Genomic DNA, 25,577 nt, shown 5'->3' with positions numbered 1-25,577 from the left:
TGAACCTGAATAGTGATTGCTAGTCTTTTGTATATGTGAGCTTTTAAAATTATTTTTTAATGCAATCCTGTGTTTTTAATATACTTTTCATTATTTAACAGGAATTTTCCAAATTGAATTACCTTGATATCATTGTTAAAGCCACGATAACTTCTGAATCTCAGGCCAAAAACATTGTGATTAATAATGCTGAAACTGAGGTAATTTACTTGTGACTAAGAAGAAAGTAAAGGTACAGACTTTTGCTGTGCTATCTTGTATTAATTTTAATTATTATTAAATGAGTAAAATAACTCATTAGTTTCTTGAGCTAAGTGCTGCCTTGGCACTGTGGCACACTGACAAGTTACCGACTTTGTGTGCCTGTCTTTCTCTGTGCTCCAAGGAGTCCAAGTGACCCTTGATTTGAAACTGCACAATTCATATCAGCCAAACTAAAAATCAGCAAGATCCAAATTCTAGCAGAGACTCGATTCCTAGGCTGCAGTTTGTGAGACACTTCACTGTTATGTAAATTGGATGTAGAGAAAAAACAGAAAATCTTTTGGACAAAATAAAATTCCCATGGTTTAATTTAAACAAAATGTTATATGGGATAAATAACGTTTGTGATCACCGATTAATACTGAATTGGATTGAAGGTGTGTTTGAAAGATGTCACCTGGCTTACATTTTATGTTCATTAGAACATTAAGGAACGATGGCAAGTACACAATAGACATATTAATTCCATTGTCCACTGTGGGTAAACGTCCGGGATGCATTTGACAGTTCCAACATAGTAAATTTGTAAAGAAAAGGGTTAATTCCAGGATAATTAACATGGACTTGTAAAAGCAGGACATAACATCATAGAGATCTTCAGCACAGAGAAAGGCCCTTCAGCCTATTGCGTCTGCTCTGGTCACAAACAACCACCAAACTATTCTGAACCCATTTTCCACCACTTGCCCAAAAGCTTTGTAAGACTTGACATCACAAGTGCACATCTCAGTACTCCTTAAATGTTATGAGGGTTTCTGCCTCTACCATCCTTACAGTCAATGAGTTCCAGATTCCCTCCACCCTCTGGGTGAAAAAGGATTTTCCTCATGTGTCCTCTAAACATCTGCCCCTCACATTAAATCTATGACTCCTGGTCATTGATCCCTCCATCACCAAGAAATGTTTCTTCCTAATCTACCCTATCTATGCCCTTCATAATTTTATATAACTCAACCTCTGTTATAATGAAAACAACCCCAGTCTGCCCCAGTCTCTCTTCACAACTGAAACTCTCCAGCCCAGGCAGCAACCTGGTGAATCTCCTCTGCACCCTCTCCAGTGTTACCACATCTCTCCTATAATGTGGATTCCAGAAATGCACATAATATTCTAGCTGTAGTACAGGAATGACGTATTTTTGTCTGAGTATGTCTACATTTCATGTATGTGTGAATCCAATAAAAGATGTTTCATAAATTGGGGTATTCAGAGATCATAACCGTATGGATAGGGAGCTGGCTAGGATATAAAGTTTGTGCAAAGACTTGGTGGCTTGGGCCCAAAGTTCTGAAATTGCCTCCATAATGGCTCTGCCTCTCCTCCTTTTAAGATGGTCCTTACAACTCACACACTTGTTTGTGTTCACCTGCTGTAAAATCTCTTTCTGGTTATTTGTTTCTTTTTCCTCCTTATTTTCTTTCATCATGTCCCTGTAAAGTATCTTGGAATGTTTTACTATATTGAATATGCCTATAAATGAAAGTGTAGTTGTTTCTGTAGGATGTAGGTCACGACATAGGTTAATCTATCTATTAGGATCACTTTTGTTTGCTAATGATATAAATTATTGGAAAAAGGATTATATTGAAGCTTGCTAATGCCAAATTTGAGTGGATGGCCAACTCTGAGGGAGAATGACAGGAGGGCATTCAGCCTGGGAATGTGGATAACTAGGTGACCAGTTATGCATGGAAAAAACGTTATTTCCTTTTTCAAGAAAGGAAGTCCATTCTTAAAAAGTGATGCTTTTTAAAGTGAGTTACGAAAGTTTTAGTAATTCAGCAAGTGTTTTTTTATTTCTATATTGAATATAAAAATAAAGGGGTGATGTTGAGCTGCTTAACATAGTGAATAGATTACAGTTGGAGTCTAGTGTGCAGTTCTGAGCATCCCAGAGTGAGGAGTGACATTAAAGCCATCATAAAGAAGGTAGGCCAGATTAGTAGCAGTTCAGAATGAAAATACAAAATGGTGGAGTTATTTCATACAGAAATTTCAAGGATGATCAAACAGTAATTTACAAGGTTATGAAAGATTTTGAACAAGTAAATTGTGAAAGATTTTTGCTACTAGTTAGCGAGTAATTGACTGAGGACAACAACTAGAAGAATAAAGGGGAGAAGTTAGAATGTTAATGCGTGTGAAGACAGTTTCAAGTATGTGGGTAGCTCCTGCTATAGCTTTGAAGATCACTATGGTGTTAAGCTACTAAATAAGATGTTTCTAGATCAGTGAAAAGACATCTGCCAGATAGGGCCCTCTGCTGACAATTCCACGAGAAACAGTAGTTGATGGATATGCCTTTCTCACTTTTTGCCCGATGGGTAAAGCCACACAATATTCGAACGTTGCATCCTGAATTTCCATGTAGTTCTCTCAATCACATGCAGGCAATTTCAATTGTACAGTAGGCCAAAGAGCATATGAAGTAGACACAAGTGGAGTCTCCCACATTGGAAGATGTTTAATTTACTTATAAAACATTTCCAGTTGATTTTAAATTAATGAATACAATGACAGATGGTCAATTGTGTGTCTTTATAAAAAAAAACTGAGATGCAACTTTGTTACTCTGTTCTTTCAGGTGCGAGTCACAGTGTTCCCTGAAAAAGCTGAGAATCATTACTTTGGAGTTCCTTGGTGGATCATTTTTGTCGCTATCCTGGTTGGAATTTTGCTGTTGGCACTTTTAGTATTTTTATTATGGAAGGTGAGTGGCACTAAGGATGATGCAAGCAGAGCTAATTTCAAAGAAATTTGGTTTGCAACCTCTTGCTGATTCATCAAACCCACATGTGGTTGGGAGGGTACAGCTTGAACTTGTAAAAAATGTAAAGGTTTCAGCACACCAAGCCTCTGGTTCAGTAGATTGTATTTGTCTATCCAGGATACATGGCAGGGCACAGCTTTATTTCATCCTAAGTTTTCCATTTATCATTCTTCATGTTTGAGCTTTGACAGTGAGTTAAGGCATTACATTCATTCAGGAAGACCATCCCAGCTCTGCCTGATTTTTGTCCTCATCTAAAACTTTCCTGAATGTGTACTCTCCCAAAAAAGGTCACTTGGTGGCAGCTGCAAGCATGAGCCATGACTGGCTTTCTTCCTTCCAAACTTAGGAGACCCCTATTCAGATACTGTGCCTGAGAAAAGCTAACTTCACTCAGGCTGAGCTTTGAACCTGGCATCTCTCTGGTGTAACTTGATGTTAATATTTTCTGAGCATTTTTCTGCCTCTTGAAGTGCTACCTGTACATTGGACCACTGTTCCAAGAATGGGGGTGGCTCTCTGGTCTTTCATTTAAATGACATTTGTAATCCCAGACAACAGTGTTTGTTTGCTGGAGGGTATCATAGCTGAACCTGTCCTACTCTTACCCTATACCCACAAATATTTATTCCAACAGAGTTTACAGGATTCTAATTCAGTAAGATCCTTGTCTGATATTATAAAAGTTTTTACATAAATTGTCTTAGCTCAGTTTTTTTTTTAATGGGTGCAACACAGGACATGGCTAGTTGGGTCATTAGGTTTGTGTTGGCAATATGGCATATTCTTTCAATATGCTTTGTCATGATCCATCCGGTAATCTTCTCCCAGTCTTCTCTAAGAAGATCATCCTCAGCTTCTCCAATCTAAGCACTTAACTGAAGCCCTCATCCCTCTGAATTAACCTTTTATTTCTTTGTTTTTGCCTGTTCTTGTGATACATTTTGGTAGGAAGAACATCAAATTTCTTTACATTAAACCTAATTTGCCACCCATTCCACCAAAATTGTCTGTCTTCTTGAAGCCTATCACTCGGTTACCCACTGTTCACTATACTTAAAAGTTTTGTATCTCAAGTTCCATTTTTCTATTCTAAAATCTGCAGATTGTACCCAGCACATTAAAGTCTAAATCATTAAAATACATTCAGATTAACAGTGATCCTGGTACTGACCCCTTGGGAACTTGATTGTATATACAGTCCTGCCAGATGAAAAGCAATTGGTTACCACTGCTCTGATTCCTGTCACACAGCCAATTTCCAAAACATGCTGATACTTTGTATTTCATGGGTTCATGGTGACAAAATTATTATGTAGCACTTTATAAAATGTTTTTTGGAAGTTTACATAAATCACTCATTAATTAATCCACAGGTATTCAAGCAACTGTCGGTTTTATCCCAATTCTTGTTTCTAAAACATTTTTCTGTAGTTGCTGGATTTAACACAACACCTTTTTATTTGAGCAAAGGTATAACATTTGCAGTTCTCCAGTCTTCAGGCACATTCAGTGCATCTTTGAAGGATTGAAAGATAATAAAAAGCACCTCTTTAATTTCCACTTCTGCTGACATCCTCAAATGCAACATAATTCATCCTGGTGACTTAGCAACTTACAGTAGACCCAGCCCATCTAATATTTTCTATTTATCATTTTTTAACCCATTCAGTATCTCGAGCACCACCTCTTTCATTATGATTTTATCAGCGTTAACTTCCTTGGAATGAAATACGAGCAAACTACTTACTTAGTACATCAGCAATGTCCCCTGTCTCCATGCATAATAATCCTTATTTTCCCCACACACCCCAACTTACTACCCATCAACTATATATAAACTTATGGAAGACTTTTGAATTCTATTTTGTATTAGCTGCAAGTTGTGTTCTGTTTTTTTTAAACTTATCCTCTGAATTCTTTAGATTCAGTCTGGCTCTCTTAATTTATAAATACATCATGGGTATGTACTTATACTGTACATGAACCACCTTTTTAAAGGTAGCCCATTTTTCAGCAGAGATTTGTTGATCAGTCATTGCTTTCAACTCATCCAAGACAAATCCATTCTCATCTAATGAATATTTAGTACCCTGTCCTATCCCTTTTTTTGAGTTGCCTGTTATCACTACAATGTCGTATTCCTGTACAGTTACCTATGCCTACAGTTCACCAATCTTCCATACCAATGCCTGTGCATTCACATGCATCCACCACAAATAATATAGACTTTATTGTACTCTGTGTTAATCTTTGCCCACTTGATTTCTTACTGTAACGCAACGTGTTTCTCCCAATCTTTTGTGAACTTGCGTTTTCCTTTGGAATTCTATATTCTGGTTCCAGTCAGCTGTACCAACTTAGTTTAAACCCTGGCAAACTGCCCTGGAAGGACATTGGCCTGGTTCTGTTGAGGATGTAGGCCAGTGTACACCTAGACTTTCCTCGAGCTGGACTTAGTGACCTAGGAATCTAAAATCCCCCGCTTCACCATTTCTTGATCTGGCACTTGGCAGTGGGATCAATTCAGAGATCACTACATTTGTGATCTTTTGGATTAATCTTGTGCCTTGCTCTCTAAACTCTGCCCAGAAGACCTTGTCTCTCTTTCTACCTATGCTATTGATACTCCATATGGGCCATTACTCAGAACTGTTCACAACAGCACCAGCTGCACCCACCACCCCACAACCACTTCTTCAGATGCACTGCATTCTCTGTGATATTCTTGACCCTGACACCGGACATACAAGAAACTATTCTAGATTCATGTGTTTTCTCACTTAACTATCGAATCCCCAATTACTATTGTTTGTGTGTCTTTTCCCCTACTGCCCCTGCTCTCCCATGGTTCCTCAACAGGTGCCATGTGTGATGCCACAGACTTGACTGTGGCTTCACACCTCACAGGAACCTTTTTCCCTCATCAACGTTCAGAATTGAATATCAATTGGAAAGTGAGATGCACTCAGATGAACTCTACACCACTTGCTTCATCTCCCATGATGATCTGGTGGTATCCATTCTTTCTCTGCCTGTGTTCTGTGAAGCTGGGGCTGAACACACCCAGAAATGAGCTATTCAAGTGGCTGTTGGCCTCAAGGATATGCTGCAGTGGTGCCAGTTGGTGCTCAAGCTCTGAAACTTGAAGCTTTAGCTCCCCTGGCTGATTTCACTTCCTACATACATGATTGTCCACAACATGAGAAGAGTTTCCCCCTGGAACAGAATGTGCATCTGGCAAAGCTAAGGTATCCCGCCATGACTCTACATACTAACCTTAAAAAGAAACTTAATTTATAACTCAACTTCACTATTTTTCACCAAACTTAGTTATTCAAGTTCATTATCTTTAGATCCTTGGATCATGATCAAGGCTAAGTATTGATCAATGATCCATTTGATTCTGTTACTCTGTGCACACTGCATTCAGTTTCACTAATTCAGGACAGAGATGGAACCTTCTGGTTATGGTTCCTGATTAATTCCTTTGTTCACTAGGATATGAGGTGGGGTGGGGGAGTTTATTCTTTACATATCTCATTGAGTTGTGTTGTAAACCTTTTCATCTGGAGCTTGATACTGAAAGATTTTTAACATTTGGTTAGATTTTTTGATTAGTATTTTACTGAATCTTGTTAACAGTCCCAAAAAATTTCTACAGCAGACGAACCTACTAATCTCTTGAGTACAATGTACAGGGACCTCAAAGATTCCTTGAATACCGTAATCAATTCAAATAAGAAATGCATTTTAAAACCTCTGATGAGTGTGTTCCGAAACAGCATGTGTTTTGTATAACTGCACCCACGTTACCATTAATTGTGCAGCTTTTCACATTAGGGTGTACTGTTAACTGGCGTTTTAAAAAATCATGATATTACACCACTTGTTTTCTTGTAGCTTGGCTTCTTCAGGAAAAGCAGAAAAGCTTCTCACAATGATCCTTGGTATTCCAAGGCTGAGATCTCCGTTCAGCCGTCTGACAAAGAAAGACTTACTTCTGATGCATAATGTTGACTCACTTCCCTCATTAATTGGTAAATAGACCATTGGTCTCTGATTCACAGCTTGGAGGGGCATGGGTGTGTGGAGCTTGGCATCATTTTTACTCCCTGTTTACTTCAAAGGGAGACACAAATGCACAGCATTAACATCTAATCAAATCCTTTCTCCATCACTGAGTTGCTTTATGATGTTGGGCTTTGGCAATGGGGAGAATATAAAGTTGACATGGCATTCAAATAAATGAGAAAACATTTTTTTGGTTACATGAATTACCATCTATACTCTCTTTAGTGGCATATTTATTCAGCTAGTTTTAACACGCAGTCATTAAAAAATCTGAATTTACAATGTTATTCTTCACAAAGGATATAGAGAAAATTAAATAATATGTTACACACTAGACATGTAATATAAAGCTGCTATTAAATTAATTCAGACATCTGGTACTTGCGTGTTGATTGCAGCCTATCAATGACCTTTTGCATGGAAACTTCCTGTGTGGGAAATAGTGCTTTCTCTTCAGGCCACTGGAAATGGGAGCTTTCATTCTTCGGTTCTTTTGCGGGTTCCAGCTTTCAGAATTTATATCAGAAAGATCTTTCTTTACGTCTCCTCTGTTGCTATTTGGAATGCTGCGTACAGAACTGATAAATTTGCTGCATGTCTATATTGCATGTTTTGTAATGGGCTTTAACAAAGAACCTTTTTGACCTTGAATTATTGTTTGAGATTCATTGATTGTTGGTCAGATATTTATAGTCTGTATTTCTTTCCTTTCATAAGTCAAAATATAGGGCTGAGTTCGAAGGCAGGAGCGTGTGTAAATGTGTGCTGTTGGCTACCGTATCCATTTGCCAACTCCACCCCACTCCAGGTTCATTTTCCAGGAAGTGGCTGGGAGGTGCCGTGCTATACCACGCACTGCACGGGTAGCTCTTTGAAAACATTGTTGGAGAGTGACTGAACTTAGCCAGTTGCCTTCTAGGTTCCTGGGTACATTTGGAAACAGCATAGTTGTCTGGAGGCAGTTATCCAGCAGTGAACTGGAAAGTGGCCATCACTTTAGACAAACCTAGAGGTCATCTCTGGTTTCAGCTTTAGCCACAGGCTGTCCTATAGCCTGACTGTTAAGGCAATTTTCTTCCTCACCCTACTTTAAAGCTAAAAAAGTTAGAGAATAGGTGCAAAAAAACCAAAGAACTGCAGATAATGGAAATGAAAAAACTAGCACCTGTAGAGAGAAAGCAGAGTTAACAATGAGTCCAGTGACCCTTCAGAACTGTTCTTCAGTTCTGAAGGAGGGTCTCTGGACCTGAAACATTAACTCTGCTTTCTCTGTACAGCTGCTGCCAGACCTGTTGAGTTGTACCAGCAACTTATGATTTTGTTAGAGAATGGGTGCTTCTGTTTTGGGTGTCCTCTCCCTCATTTACCTGAAAAGGCACTCTGTTGTTTTTCAGTGCTGGCAAATGTACTATTGGCCGTCCAACTTCACAATCCCACCCAGTAGCTTTAATTCAATGGTGAACCTCCCTTTGTCATTCATTGCCAATTCAGTGCAAGTCAAAGCTAGGTTTCTGACTCCTATTTGACCTCAACAATATGATCCTAAAACTCATAGGAAACGTCTTGTCTGAAGTATTTTAGAAATGAAACTAAATTTTCTAGAGTCATCGTTGCAGTAAGACCTTGGAAAAGCAGGACACTGCAGGATGCCAGTTACAACGCTTCAGTTACGATTCTGGCTACAAGCAGTGAACTCCACACAGACCAAGAGTCAAACCTGTGACCCTCTACCTTGTATTCTTTTGTATTAAAGTTACTTTCTAAAAAGTTGAAATGGCACAGTGGTTAGCACTGCTGCCTGACAGTGCTAGGGACCCAGGTTCAATCACACCCTTGGGCGACTGTCTGTGTGGAGTTTGTACATTCTCCCTGTGTCTGTGTGGGTTTGCTCTGGTTCTCTCCCACAGTCCAAAGATGTGCAGGCTAGGTGTATTGGCCATGCTAAATTGCCCGTAGTGTTGAGTAGGTGGATTACAGGGGGACAGGTTGGGTGGGAACCTCTGAGGTTCAGTGTGGACTTGTTGGACCAAAGGGCCTGTTTCCTCACTGTAGGGATTCTGTGAAAACAGTTCTATTCTATGAAGATTAAATTTCTGCTAATTGTTTATGCTATTTGGTTATTCCTTAGCAGATGACAAGCTCCTGTAAGTGACTGACACAAAATGTTTTATTTCTGTGGTGGTATCTCAATTAGAATATGTCTGTAGAGGGTTGGCGTGCCTCCAGTCAGAGGATACAGTACTTTAAGCAATTAATTCTTCTAATTCCCATATTTTCCCATTTTATAGTGTGGATTTTTTAAACACTCCCATTATGATGACAGTGTTCCACGCTACCATGCAGTCCGAATCAGAAAAGAAGAACGACAAACCTTTCAGGATGGAAAATTGAACAAGAAATTTGACAAGAAACAATGGATGACAACATGGCAGGAAAATGAAAGCTACTCCTAAGAACCATTGTCTTTGTATTGTTAAAATTATTGAATTTAGTATGCCATAGTAACACATACTATGTTGCTACTGCATTACTGTGCATTGATTTCTCTTCAATTGTCTAAGAATGGCCCTTGATTACAGAGATTTTTGTAGTGCAGCCCATACCACAGTGTGGCTGCCCTTCTTATCCTTAAATACAACCAGAATGCTTTCTGGATTGTATGGATTTTAGACCACATGGTCTAAGAAGTTTTGGTGGGTAAGATTTGCCTTGCACACCAAGTCTCCAGCAGTATGGGATTGAATTGGTATCTGCTCCAGCATATAGGTGTGAAAAAACTTGGAATTTCATTCAGTAACATTTGGTCCTTGCCATTTTAAATTTTAAATAATGTGCAATAGTCAACTGTGCAACTGACTATTGATTTTCATTGATGAATGTGTTTCAGTATTGCCAGGACCCAGTTTGTGTGTTCAGAAATGAGTCAACATTTTGAGATGGGATTGATTTTCAAACAAAGAAATTGTACATTTTGTAAATAGTTATATATTTTAGTGTGTCCTGGTATTTATTTTGTCATAAATTGTGTCCTTTCACTAATCATTAGTTTGGCCATAGATGGCTAAATTTCCCTTCAGGGATAATAAAAATGTTCTGGATGTGACTTGAGTGAAAAAGATTTAATATCTAGAGAAAGTGCTGACTAATTTTGTCTTTGCTTAGCTTTATACTGGGTTAGTTTTGCCTCCCATATGGTGCTGAAAAGAAATGAAAAAACACTTTAATGAGCTTGCTAAGTTTGTTTAAAATTGGCCTGGTGCAGCATTCAGTGGTTGTATGGTCAAGTCAAAAAGTAAGTAATTTGTTTCTTCCCAGACCTGAATATAAGTATTCCTCTGTCTATAAAATTAAAGGAAAGATCTCAGACAAAACTTTAATTTTATGTACAGAAGGTATATACTCTCAATTAGTAAGCTTGAGGAAAGGGACAAATATGAAAGAATACTGTAATGAAGTTTATTATTTGAGAGCATGAATATAATAAATAAGCTGCATAGGAGGAAGAAGAGAGGATGGTATGGGAGTGAAGAGAATAGAGCATTTGCCAAACTAGCTGCAATTACTAACCATGGCAGTGGGTCTAGTATAGTAATCAATCAACTCTTCTAGGTATGAAGAACGAATGCAAAAACAGAAGTTCAACACTGGGTGGAAGTGGGGGGAGGTAAGAAAGGGACACAGCATTGCCATGAAGAACTGTGAGGACTGTAAGCTACTTGCCAGGGTCTAATAGCAGAAAGGACAACTAATCTCACTTCTGTACCGGAGAGCTTGCAGGCACCCACTGTCACCCAGGTTGTTTGTTTGTCTTTCAAGTAACTGAAGCTTCCTTTTCTACATAGTCTGCTAAAACACTTGGGATGAATTCCTAGTTTTGAGGTTTCTGCTACTTTTAGAATCCACTTTTCCCTTGTGCTTTGAACTTCTCCAGAACACTTTTAGATTTGCACTACTGCAAACGTAGCTGATAGCTTAAAACAGTTGGGTGCCTACTTAGCCAACTGGCGAGCGGCACAAAATACAAAAGAACTGTTACCCATATATGTGGCTAAATCAGGTCGTTTTACACCAGAACTGGGCATCTCATTTTATTATGGACCCACAGCAGGTATTAGCCCAGGCACTGGGACTATTACAACAGAATTCTGTATGATGGCTGCAAATGACATGAATGTTCTATATGTGCCACTGTTGGAAAGGATTTTATATTAGCTGTTATTTAGTATGAGCTGTGGTATTTTGAGGTTTTGGGATTTGACCTGTATTATCTTTCCTTTTGTACAACTAAAGTCAGGTGTAGCCTGCATAATTCCTGTTAGTAGTGCAGGTATCACCACTGAGTCATGTCCGTAATGGTGAGTTACAGCTCAAATAAGTCTTTTCTTAGCTTTTACAGAACCTCTATTAACGTGTCTCTGTGCCAGTAGTGTTTTTTGAATTTGTTTTGTAACTGCTGTATTCTTCATGTGTAGGTGGGACTAGTTTAGTTTGGGGTTGTGTTCAGCATGGACTGGCTGAACCAAAGGGTCTGTTTCCGTGCTGTATGGTTCTATGACTCTATTTGTTTTGTATTCATATTTTCTGCAATATTCATGCATTTTTAATTTAATAAGTTTGCAACATGATGCATTTTTTCCTATTTCATATCATCTTCCCTGTCTCAGAGAAATCTAAACCCATTTCTAAACTGCAGTGGTTCCCAGTACATTTGGGCACAGTTTCATTAAGTACATTTTCAAAAGTTAACAAGGTGTGGAGCTGGATGAAAACAGCAGGCCAGGCAGCATCAGAGGAGCAGGAAAGCTGACGTTTTGGGTATGGACTCTTCTTCAGAAATGAAAAAGAATTTTCAAAAGTTGATTGGCTTACAAATATTCCACACATCCTTTCCCCAAGTAAAATTGACTGAAAACATCACATTCTCAAGTATCTTCAGTTTCTGTGTCTTTCTATAATTTCTTACTAGCTTGTGATTTCAGTTAAAGGACATTTTTATGAAACAGAACAAAATATAGTCTCACATTTGTTATGTATCTCGTGTAAAAGGCATGGTAAGACAGCACTGATTAGTTTCAGCACAGGGTCTTCTTGAGAAAGAGTAAGGTTTTGAAAGTTGGTTTTGGTTCAAAAAGGCACTAATTATTAGGTGCAGATACTTTAATTTTTTGCATGAGTCTTATCATTTCATAGGTCTGCATTCAAAATACATATTAAGAAATTTAACTTTATTCCAGTTTAATATGTGATCTAACACTTCACATCATTCCACAAATAAATGTTTTTCTTCTAGTTTTTGCTTCTCTTTGCTGCAGTATGATTCAATCATTGCTAGTCACTTCCTCTGAGGTATGTTGCCCTACAGGTCATTCCTTATAGCAATTATTTATATTAGTTTCTTGGTAGAGCAAAGCTTAAACATTGCTAAAAAGAGACAAAACGTTGAAACGTTTTGTAGTCATCAGGAACAAAAAGCAAGAAAAGAAACCAGAAGCAACAACGTATGCAGCGTGAGAAGTGGTTACTGTTTAATTTGACTAATCCTAGCATGAGATGCAATAACACAGTTAACGGATAAAAATTCAAACCAGGCAATTCGATTCTGATAGTCAGGGTGTTGCTATGAGAATGTAGCAGGAATTGGCTGTGTCCATAGCACCCTTCTCTCTGAAAGGCAATTTTTACAAATTTAATATGGCAACTATTACATTGGGGTGTAGGGTTTTTTAAAAAAAATTTTTGCAGGATGTCGGCATCACTGGCTGGCCAGCATTTATTGCCCATCCCTAATTGACCTTGAGGTGGTGGTGGTGAGCTGCCTTCTTGAACCGCTGCAGTCCACCTGCTGTGGGTTGACTGACAATGCTATTAGGGAGGGAATTCCAGGATTTTGACGCAGCAACAGTGAAGGAACGGCATTATATTTTCAAGTCAGGATGGTGAGTGGTTTGGAAGGGAACTTGAAGATGGTTGTGTTCCCATTTATCTGCTGCTCTTGTCCTTTTAGATGGAAATGGTAGTGGGTTTGGAAGGTGCAGTCTGAGGATCTTTGGTGAGTTTTAGCAGTGCATCTTGTAGATAGTTCAAACTGCTGCTTCTAAGCATCGGTGGTGGAGGGAGTGGATGTAGCGCCAATCAAGCGGGCTGCCCCAAGGATGGGATGGCACGGTGTCTCAATGGTTAGCAGTGCTGCCCAACAGTGCCAGGGACCTGGGTTCGAATCCAACCTCAGGCAACTGTCTGTGTGGAATTTGCACGTTCTCCCCGTGTCTTTGGGCTTCCTCTGGGTGCTCTGGTTTCTTCCCACAGTCCAAAGATGTGCACGTTAGGTGGTTCGGCTATGCTGTTCAGGGATGTGTAGGTTAGGTGCATTAGCCATGGGAAATGCAAGGTTACAGGAATAGGGTAAGGGGATGGGTCTGGGTGGGATGCTCTTCAGAGGGTCGGTGCGGACTTGTTGGGCCGATTGACCCTGTTTCCACACTGTGGGAATTCTCTGATAAGCTTCCTGAGTGTTGTTGGGGCTGCACTCATCCAGGCAGGTGGGGAGAATTCCATCGCACTCCTGACTTGTGCCTTGTAGATGGTGGATAGGCTTTGAGGAGTCAGGAGGTAAGTTACTCACTGCAGTATTCCTAGCCCCTGACCTGCTCACCATGTTATGTGGTGAGTCCAGTTGAGTTTCTGGTCAATGATAACGCCCACGATGTTCACAGTGGGGGATTTGGAAATGGTAACACCACTGAATGTCAAGGGGCAGTGGTTAGATTGTCTCTTATTTGTGATGACCATAGCCAGGCATTTGTGTGGCGCGAATGTTACTTGCCACTCGTCAGCCCAAGCTTATATATTGTCCAGATCTTGTTGCATTTGAACACAGGCTGCTTCAGTATCTGAGGAGTTGCGAATTGTGCTGAACATTGTGCAATCATCAGCGAAAAATCCTCATTTCTGACCTTCTGATGGAGGGAAGGTCAATGAAGCAGCTTAGGGTGGTTGGGCCTAGGACACTACCCCAAGGAACTCCTGCAGAGATGTCCTGGAGCTGAGATGATTGGCCTCCAACAACCAATGCCATCTTCCTATGTGTCAGGTATGACTCTAACTACTACAGAGTTTGCCCCCTGAAACCCATTGATTCCAATTTTGCCAAGGCTCCTTGATGCCACACTGGGTCGAATGCAGCCTTGATGCCAAGGGCTGTCACTCTTAACTCACGTCTAGAATTCAGCTCTTTTGTCCATGTTTGAACCAAGGCTACAATGAGATCAGGAGCTGAGTGGCCCTGGTGGAACCCAAACTGGGCGTCACTGAACATGTGCTGCTTGATCACACTGTCAATGATACCTTCCATCACATTACTGATAATCGAGAGTGGAATTGGGCGGGTTGGATTTGTCCTGCTTTTTGTGTACAGGACATACTTGGGCAATTTTCCACATTGTTCAGGAGATACCGGTGTTGTAGCTGTACAGGAACAGCTTGGCTAGGGGAGCGGCAGGTTCTGGAGCACAAGTCTTCAGTACTATTGCCGGAATACTGTCAGGAGCTGCAGCCTTTGCAGTATCCAGAGTCTCCAACCATTTCTTGATATCACATGGAGTGAATCGAATTGGCTGAAGACTGGTATCTGTAATGCTGGGAACCAGTGGAGGAGGCCGAGATGGATCGTCCACTCAGCATGTCTGACTGAAGATTGCTGCAAAACATTCTGATGTGCTGGGCTCGTCCATCGTTGAGGGTGGGGATATTTGTGGATGTCCACCATCATTCACGACTGGATGTAGTAGGATTGCAGAGCATAGGTCTGATCAGTTGATTGCAGGATTGCTTGGCTCTGTCTATCGCTTGCTGTTTGGTGTGCAAGTAGTCCTGTTTGGTGGCTTCACCAGGTTGACACCCCATCTTCAGGTATGCCAGGTGCTGCTCTTGGCATGCCCTCTTGCACTCTCCATTGAATCAGAGTTGATCCCTGGCTTGATGGCATTGGTTGAGTAGGGCATATGCCAGGCCATGAGGTTACAGATTGTGTGCAGGAGTACGATTCTTCTGCTGTTGATGGCCCACAGCACCTCATGGATGTCCCATCTTGAGTTGCTAGGGATGGGAGGGGAAAAGAGTAGAGAATGCTAAAGGCAATGGTCAGTTTGATCCAGTTTCAACAGATGTGCATATTTTCCAGGATGGATCTATAGATAGTAATTGAATGGGAACCTGATGAAATCCCGACCCAAAACGTCGACTTTATTGCTCCCCTGATGCTGCCTGACCTGCTGAGTTCCTCCAGCTCCACACCAACCCTGGGTGGTTTTCCCCTTCCGCAACTTCGATTCTGAAGTCAACTATAAATACCTTGATTAATCACAGACTAGAACTGGATGGAGTATGGCTCAATTGGAATTTGGATGTTCTTCAAAAGAATTTTGATGTAATGTTAAATCTTAAACATGCATTTTGTAAAAACAAGTCTTCGAATTCATAAAATATAGTGACACAGCTTTCTCCTATAATAATGTATTTTGTTCACTATTTCTTTTATCCCTTAGAAGTTAATCTTCTCACAAAGCTTAAATTACAGATGATACAGTTATGTATGACTGTACAGGCATTAAATTTGTTCTGTATGTTGTACAGAATTATGACCCTAACCCTTTCGCAGTATTGCTTAATATCAGAACAATTTTTTAATATGAGCTGCTGCTCTAACACAACATTGTTGTTAAGAAATAATCTTACTAAATGCAGTAATCTTTAGGTTAATCCACAAATCATACTCAATGTTTGACCAAATCTGGTGACATCACAACAGGAGTCACAAGGAGGTAGAATGGACCTGTTAATTTACAAAATGCTATTTCAGTTTGAAAAAATTCAATTTACTTCATTTTCTACATTTTTAAGGACACATAGTATGTAAAATCTATTCAACATAGAAATGGGAAGGCCTGCATTTATAGAGTGCATTTCATGGTCTTATGTCATCCTAAAGTAAATTTACATCCACTGAACACTTTTGAACTGTAATCACCGCTGTGCTGCAAAGCCAATTAGCAGGGTCCCATAAACAGTGATGTGATCCTGCCTTAATTTTGGATCTGAAAGATGACATCTTTGCTAATTAAATATTAAAGTCCTCTCTATTTTCAAATAATTTTGCTAGAAACTGGGGATATTCCATTCATATTTATGAATTGATGGAATTTGTGCAACTTGGTAAATTAGCTACATTGTATATTGTCAAACTACAGCCAAAACATAAGCCACAGCACCACAACTCTGGGCAAATGGCTTGGTTGTTGACGGGAGATTGAGGACATCAAGCAAATACTTTAGTTGTGATACTAAAAGATAATTGATTAATTTTATCCTGTCACTGTAAAGTATGCATTTCTAAATTTTGTTCAAATCACTAGTAATTAAAAAAAACTTTCAGATTGTAGCTTGACTGATTGATTGTAAGGGAAAAAAAATATGGATGGGGATGTTTAAACAAGTTGTTTTTCTTTCAAGAAGTGTATGCTTTTGTGAAAATTAGGGGCATTTAACAGTATTGGAAAGTCCATACTGGCTAAAATTGTGGCATTTTTCATTTAGTTGAAACACCTCCATTAGTTCCCTTTGCATTGCAGTTTTATTCAAAGTACCTCATTGTGAGGATTTATGTGAAAGAAAACACAACTACTGTGTTGTGGCATTTGACAAAGCAATTGAATGTATTTCTTTATATTCAGGATTGCCTGTGACATTCGCAAATGTCACAAAAAAAGCTTTTGCCAGATAAATTGCTGAGAACTGCTACTGTTTAGCTGCCTGAGAACCTATTGGAAATTTGAAGCTTTTGAGAGCACTGTATTCACTGTATTCCATCCTCAGATACTCAGACTCTCTAATTAAATCTATTAGCATTATCTGATAACCTTAAATGCCTTTGTTTGAGAATAATTTTCAAACGTCATTACGTGTCCACTATGCACAATTTGTTTTATGGTTAATCCAGATAATCAAATTTCAAAATTGGGTTTAATCCAATAAAAACCTGGAAATGTTAACTGTAGTACATGTCTGATTTATCTATCTGTTGATGCAAGTAACTCTTAATTTTCCATGTTCCCTAGAATATACATTCATGTGACTATGTCACGTACAGATAGCTTGATGGTGGAAAAGCTACTAAAATGCAAGTAATGATTCATTACATAAGAAGGTGTAGAGCTGGATGAACACAGCAGGCCAAGCAGCATTAGAGGAGCAGGAAAGCTGACGTTTCGGGCCTAGACCCTTCTTCAGAAATGGGGGAGGGGAAGGGGGTTCTGAAATAAATAGGGAGAGAGGGGGAGGCGGATAGAAGATGGATAAAGGAGAAGATAGGTAGAAAGGAGACAGACAGGTCAAAGAGGTGGAGCCAGTAAAGGTGAGTGTAGGTGGAGAGTTAGGGAGGGGATAGGTCAGTCCAGGGAGGACAGACAGGTCAAGGGGGCGGGATGAGGCTAGTAGGTAGGAGGTGAGGGTGGGGCTTGAGGTGGGATGAGGGGATAGGTGGAGGAAGGACAGGTTAGGGAGGTGGGGACAAGCTGGGCTAGTTTTGGGATGCGGTAGGGGGAGGGGAGATTTTGAAGCTTGTGAAGTCCACATTGATACCATTGGGCTGCAGGGTTCCCAAGCGAAATATGAGGTGCTGTTCCCGCAACCTTCAGGTGGCATCGTTGTGGCACTGCAGGAGGCCCAGGATGGACATGTCGTCTAAGGAATGGGAGGGGGGGTTGAAATGGTTCGTGACTGGGAGGTGCAGTTGTTTAGTGCGAACCGAGCATAGGTGTTCCGCACTGCGGTCCCCAAGCTTCCACTTGGTTTCCCCGATGTAAAGGAGGCCACATCTGGAACAGCGGATACAGTATACCACATTAGCAGATGTGCAAGTGACCTACAATCTCTAATGATTCATGGCATTGCCTTTTAGCATTACACTTGGTCAAGTACATGTAAGAGTTTAAACTTTTTTTTGTTAAATTTAAAATTGTTTTACAGATTAAAGCTGAAGCTTTCTAAATACAAGAATTTTCTCAAAACTTTATTTTGGGGAAAGAATCCTATTTAAATACTCCCTTTTGCCATTAGACTGCTGGAATGTTATGCTCAATAGGGAATACCTATGTTAATAGAACCTGTGCATTTTCTAAATGTGATCAACACAATAAAGGTTATTTATCAAGAATACTTCCCTCATTATCAAAAGTTGAAGATATTTTTGTTTCTTTTCTCAAGTGATTCAGAAGTAACTGGAAAATAAATTTAAATCCTGGCTGCTATGTCTGTGGTAAACACTGCTATCAAGTTACTTTTCTTCGTCTAAGAGATAAATAACCTTTTCCACAGCACAAAAGTAATATGATGGCATTCAAACTTAGAAACTGAAAATGATTACTACTTTCCAATTATTGTTACCAACATAAATGTTTCCATTGATCAAATGTTGGGAACTTGATGGAATAGTAATATAAGGAGTAGTTTGGTCCATATTCCCTGCCTGATTTATCCCCACAACTAACTCCCATCCCCCATTCCACTGAGCATGGTGTTTAAAATTTGTCCATGTATATCATTTTGTTTTCTAAACACTACCACTTAGGTTGTTGAAACAATATTGGATGGTTCAAATTTTAATGGACCTCATCCATGCAGCAAAGTTACTTAATGTTAAGTATATTATCTGCCACAAGATTAAAGTGTTAATTGTTTAAAGGATCTGACTCTTACTGGAAGACTTTTCCATTGATAGTAAGCATTGTCTGGTTTATCAACAATATACATTAGTTTTTTAATGTCGCAAGATATCCTAAAACTGCATTGTTGGGGCATTATAAAACAAAGTTTGATTTCAAAGCACATGAAATATTGGAACAAATGAACAAAAACTTGGTCAAACAGACAGGTTCTATAGAACATCTTAAAAGGTGGAGAGGTACTGGGAAGAAATTTATACTTTAGGATTAAGTAGTTGATGGCATGAATACCATTAAAATTAAGAATTGGGGTGGAGAGATCTTGGAGGGTTCATAACAAGATTGATTCCAGACCCCAATACAAATGCAACATAAATCCTGTAAATACAAGTGTCTCTATTTACACACTGCTTTTAAAAGGTAGACATAGAGGAATAAACAGTACTACTGCATTTTCTTACCTTTGGTTGTTTTGATACATTCTAGTTCTGATTTTTTTTTCCATAGAAATTCTGAAAGGAAGAAAACCATTGATCATTATAATTTGCTTCTCAAAAAATAAAGCTATTACTGGTTGATTGAAGCACATTATGGTGAATAACATATTAAAAAAAATGCATTTCCTAAAAAGTCAAAGATCCTCTCCTGTCTTAAAATTGTTACATTTCCTTATCTCAAAACCATCTTAGCTGACTTTCTTATTTGCATTCAAAAATAGATATATCGTAATCCTGTAGTTTCAGCAATTACAACATGGTGCAGATACAATTGTATCCTGAAAAATCAAACCCTAAAGCAACCAACAAATAATCTACTTTTAGGAAGTAACAACTGTTGGACGTCAGTCTGACAGATCCTCTGGTCCTAATGGACCTCATTTTAAGATCTTTGGAAGAAGTGGCTAATGAGATAGGTGATTCATTGATTTTAATTTTCTAAAATTACCTAATCCATAGACAGTTTCATTAGATTGAAAAATAGCAAATGTAACTCCTTTATTCAAAAGGAGAAAGCAAGCAAGAAATTATGGTCAGTTACTGTAATAGAGAAAATGTTAGTAGCTATTTTTAAAGAAAAATTTTAGGGAATTGAAATCATAGTTTTGTGAAAAGGAAGTCATGTTTAACTGATTTTGGAATTCATTAAAGGCAGCAACATGGTGTGGATAAAGGGGAACAAGTGAATGTACTATACTTAGATTTACAAAAGGTATTTGATAAGATGTTGTCTCAAGGTTATTGTGGAAAATAAAAATTCATAGTATACAGGGTGGCATATTGACATGTATAGAAGATTGTTTCCTGGTAGCAAGCCGAAGAGCAGGTATTAAATGGGTCATTTTCTGGTTGGCAAGATGTAGCGAGTGTTGTATGACTAGGGTCAGTACAGATGCCTCAACTTTTTACAATTTACATAGATTACTCGAATGAAGGGACCAAAGAAATGGTTGTTAAATTTCTGACAAAACAAGGATAGGTAACAACATAAGTTTTGAAGAGGATATAAGGAGGTTAAAAAGGGATATAGATAGGTTAAGTGTGGAGACAAAACTGTAGCAAATGGAGTACAATATGGAAAAAGTAAAATTGTCCATTTTAGGGTCAGCATTTTCTCCAGCGTTAGCTGCCTCTATTATCTTGCTTTCTATCTCTCGGCTGGCTGCAGATTGATTTCGGATTCAGTGATGTCTTTTAAATCCTGTAAACTGATGAAAAGATGGCTTGCTATACACCCTTCCCTTGCCTAAGCCTATTTCCATGCAGTGTGAATTATACGTGCCTTATTTCCTATAGAAATGTTAATTTGCCCTTCTCTAGAGCCCAAAACAATTCTATCTTCCAATTACATGGGCAGTTCAAAATATAACCATTTACAAAATCTGACAATCCTAACACCACACTGTAAGACTTGTGGACAATGGCAAGAGTATCTGTGCTAATTGTAGTTAGACAGGTAATCTATAATGTGAACATTTTTCACCTCCTCAGCAGTTCACTTCATTTGGTGCCCCTAAATAACCAAGCTACCCATGTTTGTTGTTGGACACGATTTAAACCAGCTCACAGTCCTCTCATTTTTCATTTTACATCAAATTAAAGAGGTCATAAAACATAACCTTATAAATCTTATGTATGGAATTATACAATTGCAGCAAATCACCAGGCATCCTTCAAAAGCATGTTCTAATCCTGTGACTTCTACCACATCAAAGGATAATGGCAATAGACACATGGGAATAGCATCATCTAATTGTGGCCTTCCAAGGCACGTACCACCCAGATTTGGAAATATAATGCTGTTTCTTTATTGTAACTGGGTTAAGAAACATTTAGCATAAATGCTGTAATGGGGAACTATTTACATTTTGTGGTTAGATGAGCAAATGGCATTTTTCATTCATAATTGTCTTATGATCTGGATTGATTTCTTTGGTATGGTGCTAGTATTCACTATCAGCAATGGAATTTGTTTTTCCTCGGTTACCGATTAGTTGAAATAAATTGAAGAATTCACCTCAATGCAACATTTATCTGCTGTCAAATAGAAATGACAAACTTACTTCCATTGAGCTACTGTCAGTCTTTTGATATTCATAAAACTATATTCCTGTAAAGGTAAACACCTACAGTGGAGAAAATTGGAGGCAGCATCCTGTGAAGAAATTAACTTCATTGCCAATATTTCTAACTTTTGACTCACCACTTAGTGAGATCATTGCACTGTTTCAATTGCGTCTGGACCTAGCAACTTCTGTAATTTATCTTGGTCCAATGAAGTTTATTTTGTCTTTTACTTCATGTTCTGCTTCTTCAGAAGGAATACAATTTAAAACTTATTTCTGAGCTAGCGCTGTGAGAAAAGCTTGCAGTGGTCTCAATAAACTTTGTAGAAACTGCTGTGTGAAAATATAATGACATACAATTGTTAAGGTTCTTTACGAAGATATAAATGAACCAAGCTTGGAATCTGGAATCCCATGACTGTGCATTGTGATAACATAGTGATTTCATTGTGTTTAAAATCCCTTTCTGGTTGCAGAGTTGAATTTCATAGCAAATAGACTATTCTCCTTTCTGACTGCCAATTCTGCATATGCAGTTTTGGCACCAATTTAATGAACATTGCCAACTTTGCATTCCAGAAGTAAGCTGGCAAAGAATCCTGGCATTGGTGTGCAGCAGCTTTTCGTCAGACTGAATCTGGAGAAACATAGGAATAAAAACAAGCCTGCTCTCCAGATGGAATCTTTTGTGACTAATATGGAGCAAACCTGCTTACCATCAAAAGCAAATGCTTCTTACCACCTACCTCCCCCTTAATTTCTATATAAATCCAGTAAGAAGATCTAATTTCCCTCATCTGTCAGATTCTCTGACAAAAGACTGAAGTAAATTCATGTTTTAAATGAAACTGGCTGCTATGACTAGTTTTTATCTGTGTCTAGTACTAACAGCTTAGCAGTGATGTCACAGAATAAGTGGAAAGGGTTTGGCTCAGTGATAGTATCTACAAGTCTTTGAGTTAGAAATGTTTGTGTCCAATTTGCACTGAAAGATTTCCACACTAGATTTAATGTTTCAGGAGAGGTTTAAACTGAATCCCTGGGCTGAATCGTCCCAGAGTTTGGCTAAATGTCCGTTTTGGTAAGTTTTATGGAGGGTTTCTCTTCTTCAGCCCTGGTGAGTTTTCTCATGCTCTTCTCTGAAAGTCACTTTGTAACTAATGCATCATGCCTCTATGGAACTCTGCTTGGCTTATCATCCCTCTTGCCAGAATGCAATTTTGGGATCTCCCAAGACTTACAACCCCATTTTTAAAAAGCGCAATTGTCCATCTACCAGGAGTTGCCCTTCATTGTGCAGGTTTTGGGAGAGAAACAAACGTAAACACTTCTCACAGTTACACAGTTGGTTCACAAGACACTTCATTCACTCCAGTGCAATTGCGCATTCATTAATGTATTGCTACTTAGGGACTAAGCAACAGGTTACCTGTCCTTAGCATCATCCCATATTAGAACTCTATCTAAGGGAGTACTATTCTTTTCCAAATGCCCAGTGTACTCAACAGCTTAGGCATGCAAACCAACCCCCTGATGTACTGTGCCACTATCAAAGCCAGGGTGGTTGTGACTGTTGAAAATGACCTCCACGTTAGCCATTCCCTCCTTGACTTACTGTCCTGGGATTCCTTAACTGAATGGTCTCTTCCTTAAAATTTGTATATTTGTCATTACCGCTTTTAAGGGTATGCTGTGCACAAATTGGCTGCCATGTTTCCTTCATTACTACACTGGTGTGTTGCTGAATGAATAGCTTCATAGTAAAAAGAAAGTACTGTTCTGTGGCGAAAAATGCCTACCTCAGATTCAACCCTCACTATCCCAGTTGACCTGGGTTTGTTTTTCAAATGATCAGGGAGTGACCTGTCTAATAGCAATTATCATATTCTAGAAATACTAATTCTTCTCCGTTTTTCTTCATTCCTACTTTTCTAAAAGCAGTACATGTCACAAGAATTTGTAAGATTTGGGGAGAATGTTAATTTAATTCTAGATCTAAGTCAATTTCAATTATAGACTGAGTGTGAAAGGTGGTCCTGATTAGTTAGAAGACCCTTTCCAGGTACAAATATGTTCTCACAAGTTTTATAGAATTTATCATAAGTCAGAAGAAATAATATTTAATAAAAGCAGCAGTTTTCAGCCAATCCACTTTGGGATACCAGCTTGAGACACTCACTGGGCACAGATCTCCTATTCTGTTGACTGAAGTTTTTCTGTTTCCAGTCTTCCTTCTTGTGCATGAACCCTAAGAATGCTAGCCATTGCCCTCTGCATATGGGCAGAGACATGCTGAATTCTAATTGGCCATAAATGTTCATGCATTGGCAAGGCAATCTTGGATCGACTAGTGTCTGCTCGGTTCCTGATTGGTTTCTTTAAAAGATAATGGTCATGTTCCTACTTTGTTTTGAATCATTTTTTGACAAGTCTTTTACTTTGTAAGATCATCCTTTTGTAACTGCACATCTCCCTTAGCTTAGCAACTCCATAGATCTTTCCAACATAAAATGATACGACAAGTCAGAGTATATAGTGTTACCTCCTAGTGATTAACTATTGTCACAAATGTCCCAATTGTTGCTTTGAAACATGTAAAAATCTAATGTCCTTTAGCTATAAGAACCATGTGTGACTCCACAATAACACTGATTACCATAACACATTAAAGCTGAAAATAACCATTCAAAACTAATATACATAATCTTGTTACATACTTTAAGTTACAAACTACATCAATTTAAAATGTTGTTCTGGCCTAAGTAAAGCTCTTTTGTCTTGAAGCATTTTCACTACATTAGCTTGAGCCATAAAAACAATCATAAACTTGTAAAGCCATGACCTTACTTTTGACCCGAGTGATATGGCTTTGTTCCTTTATAGAAACTGTTTAAACTAACCATATTCAAAACAGATTCAGTTTCTGACTTGCTTAATCAAGTGAAAATGATCAATTATTGAAAAATATCTCAGTCTTACGATATGTTCAAATTGAAGCTATCTTCTGGACATTCCATCTTCCATCATCAAGCCTATATCCCTTCCAGTAATATTGTCTAGGTATCAAAGAAATGCTTCTCCAACAGCTCCCAAATGTAATTTTCATAAATTATGCTCATGTCCTTTTGTCCCATTGACCTGGTGGTATGTCTCAGGTTTAACTTCCCTACTCCTTAGCTATCTGATACCATTATTCTTTATTGATAGGATGTCAGTGTCATCGGAAAGCCAGCATTTGTTGCCTATCTCTAATTGCCCTTGAGAAGTTATTGATGAGCCCTTTTTTTGAAACACTGCAGTTCTTGTGATGTAGGTACAGCCACAATGCTGTCACATACAGCACGCAGAATTTTGACAAATGAATTAGATGTAACAGTACACAATGCAGCCCTGAAAGTTTACTTTGCATTTTGATAAGATTTTGAATAACCGTAACTGCATTTCTCAGTCCTATGCCCCGATCTCAACTCTATTTTCCTAGCTACAATTTTGTGTTGTTTGATTCTTTATGCAATTCTTGTAAACAAAACCTGGACAACATTCAGCTTGGGTTGCCATGTGGCAAGTAACAATCATATCCAACAAACAGAACAGAATAATATGCCAAACAAGACAGAATCTTCCCTGTGATATTTAATATCCCCTCAATGTTATCACTATTGCTGAATCCCCATCAACATCCGAAGATATATCACAGCAGTTCACTAAACTTCTTTCAACTGTACCTTCCAAATGCACGATTTTGACCACCTGCAGGCTTCCTTCCAATTCACACACCATTCTCCCTTGCAACTATATTGTTGCTTCTTCTCTATCATGAGGTAAAACACCTCAAACTTAACACTACTATAGAACATAGAACTTAGGAGCAAGAGTAGGCAATTCAATCGTACAAGTCTGCTCCACTGTTGAATAAGATCATGCCTGATTTTGCTGTGCTCCAATGTGGTGTGCTGATACTTCATGGATTATAGCAGTTCAAAATGGCACCTTCTCAAGTGAAATTTGGGGTAGGTAGCAAATGCCTACCTAGTCAGCATACTTATATTCTATGAAAAGATGACAAAAAATCAATTTAATGGATTTCCCATGGAGAAAATAGCTAGTTCAGAATTACCATAATCTTGATTAATAATCACCGGTGTATGCACTTGTCACATTTTACACAAAAAATTTCCTCCATTATAAA

General features: G+C 38.7%; 1 protein-coding gene across 2 annotated transcripts in view; it reads left to right on the top strand.

Moving 5' to 3' along the window:
• itga6a (integrin, alpha 6a) overlaps nucleotides 1-12,904 on the top strand; it is a 74,711-nt gene extending 61,807 nt beyond the window's left edge. The window contains exons 23-26 of one of the 2 annotated variants that reach the window (XM_020514394.2): nucleotides 102-200; nucleotides 2,849-2,974; nucleotides 6,938-7,074; nucleotides 9,397-9,511. In XM_020514394.2, coding sequence (XP_020369983.1) covers nucleotides 102-200; nucleotides 2,849-2,974; nucleotides 6,938-7,048 — 336 coding nt within the window. In that variant the 3' untranslated portion in view covers nucleotides 7,049-7,074; nucleotides 9,397-9,511. Of the gene's footprint in view, nucleotides 1-101; nucleotides 201-2,848; nucleotides 2,975-6,937; nucleotides 7,075-9,396 lie in introns of both variants that reach the window. The other variant, XM_048599200.1, reaches the window with a different exon arrangement.
• The last annotated feature ends 12,673 nt before the right edge of the window (nucleotides 12,905-25,577 follow it).

The sequence above is a fragment of the Rhincodon typus genome, chromosome 7 (assembly GCF_021869965.1).
Source record: "Rhincodon typus isolate 14 chromosome 7, sRhiTyp1.1, whole genome shotgun sequence".
NCBI lineage: Eukaryota > Metazoa > Chordata > Chondrichthyes > Orectolobiformes > Rhincodontidae > Rhincodon > Rhincodon typus.
Note: the sequence above shows the minus strand (reverse complement) of the source record. Positions and strands in the feature narration are given on the sequence as shown.